This window comes from Pseudorca crassidens, chromosome X (genome assembly GCF_039906515.1).
Source record: "Pseudorca crassidens isolate mPseCra1 chromosome X, mPseCra1.hap1, whole genome shotgun sequence".
NCBI lineage: Eukaryota > Metazoa > Chordata > Mammalia > Artiodactyla > Delphinidae > Pseudorca > Pseudorca crassidens.
This window is the reverse complement of record NC_090317.1, coordinates 67,220,799-67,234,268: the sequence shown is the minus strand read 5'-3', so window position 1 is coordinate 67,234,268 and position 13,470 is coordinate 67,220,799. Positions and strand designations below refer to the sequence as shown.

At 36.4% G+C, this 13,470-nt stretch overlaps 1 protein-coding gene across 2 annotated transcripts in view; it reads left to right on the top strand.

Moving 5' to 3' along the window:
- Positions 1 to 13,470, top strand: part of ATP7A (ATPase copper transporting alpha) — a 142,677-nt gene that overhangs the window by 78,011 nt on the left and 51,196 nt on the right. For both annotated transcript variants that reach the window (XM_067723590.1, XM_067723591.1), the window contains exons 3-5: positions 5,050 to 5,539; positions 6,070 to 6,795; positions 12,033 to 12,239. In XM_067723590.1, coding sequence (XP_067579691.1) covers positions 5,050 to 5,539; positions 6,070 to 6,795; positions 12,033 to 12,239 — 1,423 coding nt within the window. The remainder of the gene's footprint in view (positions 1 to 5,049; positions 5,540 to 6,069; positions 6,796 to 12,032; positions 12,240 to 13,470) is intronic.

Sequence of the window (13,470 nt, the reverse complement as noted above, 5' to 3'; positions counted from 1 at the left end):
TTGTGAGCACCTAGAGGGGTGGGGTAGGGAGGGTGGGATGGAGACGCAAGAGGGAGGAGATATGGGGATATATGTATATGTATAGCTGATTCACTTTGTTATAAAGCAGAAACTAACACAACAATGTAAAGCAATTATACTCCAATAAAGATGTTAAAAAAAAAACTTTCTCATTGCGTATGTTGGTAAATTGAAATTGTGAGGGGAGGATAAGCTCAAAACCAGGTCTTGTTTAAAAGATACCAGATACAATGTATTTAAACATAAAGGGGAAAAAAATCCCCTTCCCTTTTTTAAAAGTTTGGCGATTTATCATAAAAAGTATAGTAGTACATAGAGTAGTACTGTCCAATGGAATATTCTGTAATGATGATAATGTTCTGTATCTACTCTGTCCCATATGGCAGCTACATTGGCCACTGAACGCTAGAAATGTGGCTAATGCAATTGAGGAACTGAATTTTTAATCTCTTAATTTTTTTGTTTTTAAAATTATACCAAAATATTGACTTCTTTTTGGTATATAGTTCTATCAGTTTTGTTTGTTTGTTTTTAGGTTTGGTAAATTTTAACACATGTATAGATTCTTTTAACTACCCCCACAACCAGGACAGCACAGTTCCATCACTCACGTCACTCCAAAATGATTCTGCACTAAATGCAAATATAACTATATCATTCCCCTGCTTAACTTTTCCATGGCTCTCTATTACCTACAGGATAAATTACAGACTATTATTGGCATACAAGAGGCCCCATAATAAAGCAGTTGCCTAATTCTGCAAGCCTGTCATCTTTCTCTACTTTTGTGTTTCCATTTGTCATAAATTCTCTGCTTCATGTATCCTTGCTGATTTCTGGTTTTCCTTTAACACTCAGGTATTATCTCCTCTAAGAAGCCTTTTTTGACACATATTCCTAGGAATGAATGGGTGTCCGTTTTCTCTATCCTCTATTCTAGTATTGCTCCCTGTGACTGTGTCATGATCAGCTTTGTATCATGAGAATCTCAGTTCCTGGCACATATAATAAGTGCTTGATAGGAACTTACCTGGTGGTGCAGTGGTTAAGAATCTGCCTGCCAGTGCAGGGGACTCGGGTTCGATCCCTGGTCCAGGAAGATCCCACATGCTGCAGAGCAACTAAGCCCATGCTCCACAACTACTGAGCCTGTGCCCTAGAGCCCGCGAGCCACAACTACTGAGCCTGTGTGCCACAACTACTGAAACCCTTGCACCTAGAGCCTGTGCTCCGCAACAAGAGAAGCCACCACAGTGAGAAGCCCGCTCATCACAACAAAGAGTAGCCCCCACTTGCTGCAACTAGAGGAAGCCCGTGCGCAGCAATGAAGACCCAATGCAGCCAAAAATAAATAAATGCTTGATAAATATTCATTGTTCAGTGTTTACTTTTATATGACTTGCTGCTGCAAAGAACTACTTTCCTGTCTATTTACTCATATGATCCTTATAACAACCCTGGAAGATAATAGGGCACATTTCTTCATTTTTCAGACTGTAGAACTAATGAGTATGGTTGACTAATTGGCGAATTGACACTGGAGCTCAAACCTTCTGACTCCCAATCCAGTTTGTGTGTGTGTGTGTGACTACTTCATAAATCTTTGTAACCTGTTAACAAAAGAGATGCAGGGTAAGATGTCCCGGTAGTAGTTAAATTTATATACAGTTGCTGAGCTTTAAGAATACAATCATTGTTTTTATAATCAAATCAGGCAGAACAATAAAGATGTTCTTATTTTGAACAAAAATAATACTAGACTGTAGTGACTTAGAAGGTTATAGAAATATTTGCTGCAAAACCCTATGAATGTTGCCAGCATGTTTATACCTTTTCTTGCCAACAAAGTTGTCTTAATTGAACATTTTAAAACTTTAAACTTAATATCAAATTTGTTTTCTGTAGCTGATCCTGTTTCCTATATTAACTTTTGAATTGGTAGAGTGTGGAGTGTTGGAATAAGTTGTGAAAGGAGATGGAAGAAAGAGTACTTTGTTCTCTGTTATGAAATTCTAGGGCACGTTTTGTCTATGTACGTTTCAAATGCCTGATCAGTACATTAGTCACGTATACCTACATAGAGCTTTACCATTCCTGTAGGTACACAAGACATTTTGTGTTTCTTTCCAAAAAGAATAGTAAAGATAAGAACTATTAGAGAACCTCCATTTGAATTATTTGTTTCGTTCCTTTTTTTAATATGGTTTTTATTCTTCAATTTGTTAATATGGTGTATCACATTTATTGATTTGCATATATTGAAGAATCCTTGCATCCTGGGATAAATCCCACTTGATCATGGAGTATGATCCTGTTAATGTGTTGTTGGATTCTGTTTGCTAGTATTTTGTTGAGGATGTTTGCATCTATATTCATCAGTGATATTGGACTGTAATTTTCTTTTTCTGTAGTATCTATGTCTGGTTTTGGTATCAGGGTGATGGTGGCCTCATAGAATGAGTGTTCCTTCCTCTGCAAGTTTTTGGAAGAGTTTGAGAAGGATGGGTGTTAGCTCTTCTCTAAATGTTTGATAGAATTCACCTGTGTAGCTATCTGGTCCTGGACTTTTGTTTGTTGGGGAGATTTTTATTTACAGTTTCAATTTCATTACTTGTGATTGGTCTGTTCATATTTTCTCTTTCTTCCTGGTTCAGTCTTGGAAGGTTATACCTTTCTAAGAATTTGTCCATTTCTTCCAGGTTGTCCATTTTATTGGCATAGAGTTGCTTGTAGTAGTCTCTTAGGATGCTTTGTATTTCTTCACTGTCTGTTGTAACTTCTCCTTTTTCATTTCTAATTTTATTGATTTGAGTCCTCTCCCTCTTTTTCTTGATGAGTTTGGCAAATGGTTTATCAATTTTGTTTATCTTCTCAAAGAGCCAGCTTTTACTTTTATTGATCTTTGCTATTGTTTTCTTTGTTTCTATTTCATTTATTTCTGCTCTGATTTTTATGATTTATTTCCTTCTGCTTACTTTGGGTTTTGTTTGTTCTTCTTTCTCTACTTCCTTTAGGTATAAGGTTAGATTGTTTATTTGAGATTTTTCTTGTTTCTTGAGGTAGGCTTGTAGAGCTATAAACTTCCCTCTTAAAACTGCTTTTGCTGCATCCCATAGGTTTTGGTTTGTCGTGTTTTCATTGTCATTTGTCTCTAGGTATTTTTTGATTTCCTCTTTGATTTCTTCAGTGATCGCTTGGTTATTTAGTAATGTATTGTTTAACCTCCATGTGTTTGTGTTTTTTTCCCTGTAATTGATTTCTAATCTCATAGTGTTGGGGTGAGAAAAGATGCTTGATATGATTTCAATTTTCTTAAATTTACTGAGGCTTGATTTGTGACACAGGATGTGATCTATCCTGGAGAATGTTCCATGTGCACTTGAGAAGAAAGTGTAATCTGCTGTTTTTGAATGTAATGCCCTATAAATATCAGTTAAATCTATCTGGTCTATTGTGTCATTTAAAGCTTGTGTTTCCTTATGAATTTTCTGTTTGGATGATCTGTCCATTGGTGTAAGTGAGGTGTTAAAGTCCCCCACTATTATTGTGTCACTGTTGATTTCCTCTTTTATAGCTGTTAGCAGTTGCCTTATGTATTGAGGTGCTCCTATGTTGGGTACATATATATTTATAATTGTTATATCTTCTTCTTGGATTGATCCCTTGATCATTATGTAGTGTCCTTCCTTGTCTCTTGTAACATTCTCTATTTTAAAGTCTATTTTATCTGATATGAGTATTGCTACTCCAGCTTTCTTTTGATTTCCATTTGCATGGAATATCTTTTTCCATCCCCTCACTTTCAGTCTGTATGTGTCCCTAGGTCTGAAGTGGGTCTCTTGTAGACAGCATATATATGGGTCTTGTTTTTGTATCCATTCATCAAGCCTGTGTCTTTTGGTTGGAGCAGTTAATCCATTCATGTTTAAGGTAACTATCAATATGTATGTTCCTATTACCATTTTCTTAATCGTTCTGGGTTTGTTTTTGTAGGTCCTTTTCTTCTCTTGTGTTTTGCACTTAGAGAAGTTCCTTTAGCATTTGTTGTAGAGCTGGTTTGGTGGTGCTGAATTCTCTTAGCTTTTGCTTGTCTGTAAAGCTTTTGATTTCTCCATTGAATCTGAATGAGATCCTTGCTGGGTAGAGTAATCTTGGTTGTAGGTTTTTCCCTTTCATCACTTTAAGTATATCATGCCATTCCCTTCTGGCTTGTAGAGTTTCTGCTGAGAAATCAGCTGTTATCCTTATGGGAGTTCCCTTGTATGTTATTTGTCATTTTCCCCTTGCTGCTTTCAATAATTTTTCTTTGTCTTTAACTTTTGATAGTTTGATTACTATGTGTCTCCGCATGTTTCTCTTTGGGTTTATCCTGTATGGGACTGTCTGTGCTTCCTGGACTTGGGTGGCTCTTTCCTTTCCCTTGTTAGGAATGTTTTTGACTACAATCTCTTCAAATATTTTCTTGGGTCCTTCTCTCTTTCTTCTCCTTCTGGGACCCGTATAATGCAAATGTTGTTGAGCTTAATGTTGTCCCAGAGATCTCTTAGGCTGTCTTCATTTCTTTTCATTCTTTTTTCTTTATTCTGTTCCATGGCAGTGATTTCCATCATTCTGTCCTCCAGGTCACTTATCTGTTCTTCTGCCTCAGTTATTCTGCTATTGATTCCTTCTAGTGTAATTTTCATTTCAATTATTGTATTGTTCATCTCTGTTTGTTTTTTAATTCTTCTAGGTTTTTGTTAAACACTTCTTGCATCTTCTCGATCTTTGCCTCCATTCTTTTTTGAGGTCCTGGATTATCTTCACTATCATTATTCTGAATTCTTTTTCTAGAAGGTTGCCTATCTCCACTTCATTTAGTTGTTTTTCTGGGGTTTTATCTTGTTCCTTCATCTGGTAAATAGCCCTCTGCCTTTTCATCTTGTCTATCTATTTGTTTCATTCTTGTCGGTGGTGAGATGATTGATATTTTTAAGTTCCATGTCATGTAATTTAATTAAACTGACTTCTGAAATTTCCTTCTGAAAGGTTTCACTGGAAGAAAAAAATGCAGCCATTATTTATGACCCTAAACTGCAGACTCCAAAGACCCTACAGGAAGCCATTGATGACATGGGCTTTGATGCTGTTCTGCACAATCCTAAGCCGCTCCCAGTTTTAACTGAGACCTTGTTTCTGACTGTTACTGCTTCACTGGCTCCGCCATGGGAGCATATCCAAAGCACATTGCTCAAGACGAAGGGTGTGACAGACATTAAAATTTCCCCTCAGCAGAGAACTGCAGTGGTGATAATAATCCCTTCTATAGTGAATGCCAGTCAGATAGTAGAGCTGGTTCCGGCTCTCAGTTTAGATCCAGGAACTCTGGAGAAAATGTCAGGAATTTGCGAAGATTTCAGTATGGCTCAAGCAGGCGAAGTCATGCTGAAGATGAAGGTGGAAGGGATGACCTGCCATTCATGTACTAGCACCATTGAAGGAAAAATTGGGAAACTGCAAGGTGTTCAGCGAATTAAAGGTAGTATGCCTAATGTTATTTGTTTGATTGATTTGCGAGGCTTAGTTTTCTGTTTTGGCCTTTTTAACTTTTGCTTTTTTTTTAAGCATGGGTTTTAAATATGTGGGACTAGAATATTACTGCTTCATTGAAGTCTGAGGTACAGTGTATTCCCAGCATTAATGTTGGTAAAGTTAATGGTTATAAATAAAAGTTATGTGAATCTTGAACTAGCGTAAAAGGCAGCCAGGGTGGTGATTCATGAAGTTCAGGGTTCTTAACACAACATGCCGAGGGTCCTCTTGACCTCTAATATGTTTCTATTCAGGCATGCAGAAACTTGGAGACCACAAATGTAGTGGTCATATCTTTTACTTTCTTACTATTCCATATCATTAACATTTTCTGAAAAGAACAGAATTATTTTAAGAAAGGATAATGAGAACAATGAGAGAAACAGTTGTATATGGTATTGATTTGGTCGACAGAATGTTTTCTGAAGTGGCCCAGGAATGACTGAAGTAAATAATTATTTTCCTTTTATTAACTAGTTTCCCTGGACAATCAAGAAGCTACTGTTGTTTATCAACCTCATCTTATCACAGCAGAGGAAATAAAAAAGCAGATTGAAGCTGTGGGCTTTCCAGCATTCATCAAAAAACAGCCCAAGTACCTCAAACTGGGAGCTATTGATATAGAACGTCTAAAGAACACACCAGTCAAATTCTCAGAAGGATCACAGCAAAGGAGTCCATCATATACCAATAATTCAACAGTCATTTTCATCATAGATGGCATGCACTGTAAATCATGTGTGTCACATATTGAAAGTGCTTTATCTACACTCCAGTATGTAAGCAGTGTAGTCGTTTCTTTAGAGAATAGAACTGCCACAGTAAAGTACAAGGCAAGTTTAGTCACTCCAGAAACTCTGAGAAGAGCAATAGAGGCCATATCACCAGGGCAATATAGAGTTAGTAGTACAAATGAAATTGAGAGTACTTCAAACTCTCCCTCCAGCTCATCTCTTCAAAAGAGTCCTTTGAACATAGTTAGCCAACCTCTGACTCAAGAAACCGTGATAAACATTGATGGCATGACTTGTAATTCTTGTGTGCAGTCTATTGAGGGTGTCATATTAAAAAAGGCAGGTGTAAAATCCATACGAGTATCACTTGCAAATGGCAAAGGGACTGTTGAGTATGATCCTTTACTAACCTGTCCAGAAACCTTGAGAGAAGCAATAGAAGACATGGGATTTGATGCTTCCTTGTCAGGTAATATCATTTTTTTCTTTGATTCCTTTAATGTTCTTTTATTAACACTTTGCTGGTTCTTTTGGCGTTTATCAATGAGAAATGAGTAATAGGCACTGCTATTCCACTTTTTGGAAATAAGACATATGGAAGTAGCAGTGTATACAAGGATGCATAAGGATGTTTGCCTAATTATTTATAATATTTAAAAACTAGAAACATTAAATAAAGCATGATACCTTCATATGATGAAATGCTAAGCAGCCATAAAAAATTATGGTATTGAAGATACTTAATGCCACGGGAAAGTGTCTGAGATATTTTGTTAACTGAAAAAAAAGCAAGCAAAAAAGCTGTATGTTCAGTATGATCAAAATTTTATAAACACATGTATAAGGATTTATACCATGTATACGTTATTTATGTATATGAATGAATAAAATTCCTGGTAGGACATGAACTAAATTTTAACAGTAGTTATTTGTGAGTGTAGTTATTTGTGAGTGGTAGGATAAAGGTGATATTTTGTTTTCAATTTGCTTTCTTATGTATTTTAAGTTTGTGTGTGTGTGTGTGACAAGGATGTATGTATGTTTGTTTGTATGTATTTTTGTATATATAATATAGGAGAAGCAAATGTTATTTTAAAAAGAAAAAAGTAGAAATAAATAATAGAATTTTAACTGTAGTTTTGAATTTAGGCATTCAAATGAACCTGACTCTAGAACTGGCCCAAAGTCTTCCTGTTTCCTGGCAGCACTTACTTTGAACTAAAACCAAAGATGTATATCCAATGGAATTTGCCCATGTGAACTTGTTTTAAACTAGAATTGAACCTTACCTTGAATTAAACTGGAAATTCCCTAAATGAAATTTCTTGCTGTAAATAACAATGGAAAAGTTGAATAACTAATTTCTAGACAATGTCATTAACCTTTGCTCTTCTGATCAGAATGAAAGATATCAAATAGCAGTGTTCTCTTTTCAAGCTCACTAAAACTGAGAAGCATAAAAAATTAGTCACATGCTCAAATTATTATGGTAGATAAGTGTCAGTGGAAAAGGACCCAGAGATGTAAGCATTCTTAATTTTCATGTTCATGACAAATGGTAGAAATTATAGAACTGTCATTTCTTAAAGTCAAGATGTAGTTCACATACCATAAATTTACCCTTTTAAAGTACACAATCCAGTGGTTATTAGTATATTCATAGGAATTTGCAGCCATTACCATTATGTAATTTTAGAACATTTTTATCAGCCTCCCAAAGAAACCTCATACTGGTTAGCAGTCACTCCCCATTTCCCCTTCACCTCCCCCTAGCCCAGCCCCTTTTATCTACTGTTCTGTTTTCTGGCTTTATGAATTTGACAACTCTAAGTACCATATAAGTGGAGTCAGAATATTTGTCCCTTTGTATTTAACGTATTTCACTTAGCATAATGTTTTCAAGATAACAAACGTTCATCCATGTTTGTGATATGTATCAGTACTTCATTCCTTTTTACTGCTGAATAGTATACCATTGTATGCATATACCTCATTTTGTCTCTCCATTCATCAGTTGATGGAGATTTGGGTTGTTTCCACTCCTTGGCTATCATGAATAATGTTGTGATGAGCATTTGTTACAAGATTTTGCATGAATATATTTTTTTATTTCTCCTGGGTATATACTAGGAGTGGAATTTCTAGGTCATATGGTGAATATGTTTAACTTTTTCAGTAACTGCCAAGCTGTTTTCCAAAATGGCTGCACCATTTTATATTCTCACTTAGAAGTCTCACTTTGATAAAGAAGATCTCAAAAGACCAAGATTCTTGTGCCTTAAAAAAGATACACACACACACGTGCGAATATGTGCGCACACTGGAATACTACTCAGCCATAAGAAATGAAATAATGTAATTTGCAGCAACATGGATGGACCTAGAGATTATCATACTAAGTGAAGTGAGTCAAAGACAAATATCATATGATATCATTTTTATGTGGAATCTAAAAAAAATGATTCAAATGAACTTATTTACAAAACAGAAACAGACTCACAGTCATAGAAAACAAACTTATGGCTACCAAAGGGGAAATGGGGGGAGAGATAAATTAGGAATTTGGGATTAACAGATACACACTACTGTATATAAAATAGATAAACAACAAGGACCCCTGTATAGCACAGGGAACTATATTCAATATCTTGTAATACCCTATAATGGAAAAGAATCTGAAAAAGATGATATATATCTGAAAAAGAATATATATATATATATATATGTATATATATATATATATCTGGTTGATAACAAATGACTGCATTGTGTGTTTCTACTAGAGATCAGAGTTTAAGATACCACCAGAATTGTGGCTACCCATTTTCTGAATGCCAGTGTCAGTGCTGATCCAGGCTTCACAGTCTGCCACTCTGACCTGTTCCTAGAGGTACAGGGATCAGTGCATTTTGCCTTCATGTTATACCAGTCCTGGCTGGGCCATAAATGTTAAAGGAGGTAGTGAGAAAAATGGGAGGTGTTTTTTTATCATGACCATCAATCTCATCATTCTCTTAAAAAGACATAGTATATGAAATTGTCTTCACTAACCAATTAAAGCAAACACAATACTCAAATTCCTTTTCCTTTTTTGTAACTTTTTTATCTTTAATTTCAAACTTACAGAAAAGCTACAAGAATAGTACAAAGAATTCCTGTTTACCAATTTTACTCAGATTCCACAGTTGTTAATATTTTGCCACATTTGTTTTATCATTCTCTTTCTCTGTCGACAGACAGAGACATATATTCAAACACACATTACCCACACACGTATATACCATTTTATGAATCATTTGAGAGTAAGTTGCAGACATGATGTTTATAACTGTTTTTAAGCCATTTTCTGATTATGTATTTATTCTTCATATTACTTTAGACTGAACCTGCCAGTTTTGAGGATCAGATTGGAAACCCTTTCTTGAAATTTTTGGAATCTTTTCTGATTGTTGCCTCAAGTGCAGGAGAGTCAGCCTTCCTTTTGAATTCATTTAAGCATAAGTAGTGTGGCTACAGCTTATAGAAAAGCTAATTTAAAGAAACTAGCCATTTAATTCATTGTGGCTTTTTAACACCTGTACTGCCTCTGTGGCAGATGGAAGGTTTTGCTCTTCTTGCCACACTCACTGGGGTAAAGGTCACAATTTTTGAATCTTTGTTGAGAAGTCATGCCAATGTAGCTAAAAGGGATCACCTTGGGGCTTCCCTGGTGGCGCAGTGGTTAAGAATCCGCCTGACAGTGCAGGGGACATGGGTTCGAGCCCTGGTCCGGGAAGATCCCACATGCTGCGGAGCAACTAAGCCTGTGGGCCACAACTATTGAGCCTGCGCTCTAGAGCCCGTGAGCCACAACCACAACAAGAGAAGCCACCGCAATGAGAAGCCCACGCACAGCAACGAAGAGTAGCCCCCGCTCACCGCAACTAGAGAAAGCCCACGCACAGCAACAAAGACCCAATGCAGCCAAAAAAAAAAAAAGGGGGGGTCACCACTATGACTTATTTTAATTTAATACTGTACTTCTAGAGTGTGAAAATTGTAGATGGTATTTAGGTTACTTCTGGTATCTGAAAGAACTAAATTACTCTGGAACAAGACTTAAAGTAATTGGTAGTATAAACTTTTTTTTTCATTGTCCAAGTTCAAAATTAAGTCTTGATAGTAATAACTATGAGAGAATGAATAAGCTCCTGGCTAGATTAAAATAATGTTTTTTTTCAAAGCCAAAGCTATTTCCTTTGGGCAAATGAGCCTCCTTTTTGAATTTTTGGTACTATTTGGTAAATTTTTCCTCTTTGTTCTAAATAATACTCTCGTAATCTTAATGAATATCGTTTTCTGAACTGATCCACTTAAGACCAGAGACTGACTCATTTCGGAATTGGGAGAATCTTGTCCTTTGCTATTCAGAGTGTCCTTTGCTCTACTCAGACTGACAGTACTGCCGTCACCTGGAAGCTTGTTGGAAAAGTAGAGTCTCAGGCCCCACCCTAAATGTACTAAATCAGAACCTGCATTTTAACAAGATCTCCCAGGTGATGGTATGTGTGTTAAAATTTAAGAGCCATTATTATAATTGATTTGAGAAGTCTAGATCATTATTCATTAGGGAAATGCTAAGGCTTTTGTTAAAGTTTCTTCAAAAGATGCCCTTCTTCAGCACCCTAAAAACCAACTCTGCTATGCAAACTTTCCTCTGTCGGCTAGCCAAACAGACCTGAACCAGTTTTTTGCCCAAGGGGAAGAAATAACAAGTTAGGTTAGTGGAAATTTCCACATCACTTCTTTTCCTCCTTATCTGTGCAGGAGAGTAGAAACTCTAGCTTTTTTGCATGTATTGATACATGGATGTGCAAAAGGAAATACTTTCTCCCTTCTTGGGAGGTGATTAATACTGCAGTGGATAAAGTAAAGCAGAATAACAACTTTTCTGAGACTGCAGGGGAGCTTCTTGGATGACAGAAGCTTTCCACTGTTTCACAGTCCATAAACATTCTATGGAAAGAGTCTCTGAACACTCCTTTGCGAAAAATGAATATTACTGCTGACTTACTCTTTGCCTCTTCTTCCATTGTCCACAAAGGCATTTTAATTTTAAAAATACGATATATTGGTGTTAAAAGTTCAAACATACAGAAGTGTCTGTAGAGGAAGTTTGTTCATCTGTCTGTTATTCTGTTCCTGCTTTAACCCCATTCCCCAGAAGGAGCCACCATTAATAGTTTGGTATGTACCCTCCTAGGCTTTCTTTTGCAGGTTCTCATATATACACTAACAATTTTTAAATGACATTATACTTCAATGCTGTTTTGCCGACTGCTTTTGGTTCCACTTACTATATCACGAATTGCTTTACTGCCAGTATGTAAATTGTTAACATAATGATAAAAATTCATGATAAAAATAAGAGCTATCTATTAACAAACCATTGTCTACTCGGGTTTGGGGTAGAGATAATGGCTTGAAGATATTGATGTATAGTTTTGTTTATTCAGTTAGTTCAGATTTTCCCGAGAAATGGGATGGGCAGTGTTGAACTTGGAAGTCACTTCCTAGAAAGTGTAGAGATAACATTGCACTGGGCTCTAGGTCCATTACAATTTTAAAGGAGTGGATTGACAGTGCCAGGTGGTGTGGATTGTGATGAGTGACGAGGATGCAGCTGGAGAATACCTCAAATGAAAAGAATCTTTTCCTGTCCACCAGATACAAATGAGCCACTGGTAGTAATAGCTCAGTCCTCATCGGAAATGCCACTTTTGACCTCAACTAATGAACTTCATACCAAAATGATGACACCAATTCATGACAAAGAGGAGGCAAAGACTTCATCTAAGTGTTACATACAGGTCACTGGTATGACTTGTGCTTCCTGTGTAGCAAACATTGAACGGAATTTAAGACGAGAAGAAGGTAAGACACTCTTAAAGCCTGTTGTTTTATGTATTAGTTTGAGGACTCTGTCCTTTTTGTCCTCTTATGTGTTTTGTAACCATGTTTATGACTCTTGCCAAGGCCTCATAAAGACTATCAGTGATTTTCAGGACAACCTTGACTTCCTGACAACCAGTTTTTGTTAGTGTTTTGTTCCCTTAGATATAGTTCCTGCCTTGTTTACCTCATGGCCACATTTTAATATCAATGAAGTTTGTAGTCAAATAGCAAAAGGAAATACATAAGATTACTATTCTTTATGGACCTTGGCTGCAATGGATGTTAAGAAACATGAATTTTCTGATAAAGTTATGCTTAAGACTAACAACTACAATCCATAAGTTTCAATATTACTATATCCAGGCCAAGCACTGGACCAAAGCCAAGTTTGTTTAGAATTGTTCTCTTCCAACAATTTGATCACTGATCTTTGCTTGCAGTAAAAGTGTTCAAAAGTTACTTAATATTGTGTACAAGTTGTCATTTTAGGTTACAAGTTCTTAGAATAGCTATAATACATATATATATTTAATTTTTGAATTTTATTTTATTTTTTTATACAGCAGGTGCTTATTAGTTATCCATTTTATACATATTAGTGTATATATGTCAATCCCAGTCTCTCAATTCATCACACCACCACCCCCTCACCACTTTCCGTCCTTGGTGTCCATACGTTGTTCTCTGCATCTGTGTCTCAACTTCTGCCCTGCAAACTGGTTCATCTGCACCATTTTTCTAGGTTCCACATATATGCATTAATATACGATATTTGTTTTTCTCTTTCTGACTTACTTCACTGTGCTTGACAGCCTCTACATCCATCCACGTCTCTACAAATGACCCGATTTCATTCCTTTTTATGGCTGAGTAATATTCCCTTGTATATATGTACCACATCTTCTTTATCCATTTGTCTGTCGATAGGCATTTAGGTTGCTTCCATGACCTGGCTATTGTAAATAGTGCTGCAATGAACATTGGGGTGCATGTGTCTTTTTGAATTATGGTTTTCTCTGTGTATATGCCCAGTAGTGGGATTGCTGGGTCATATGGCATTCTATTTTTAGTTTTTTAAGGAACCTCCATACTGTTCTCCATAGTGGCTGTATCAATTTACATTCCCACCAACAGTGCAAGAGGGTTCCCTTTTCTCCACACCCTCTCCAGCACTTATTGTTTCTAGATTTTTTGATGATGGCCATTCTGA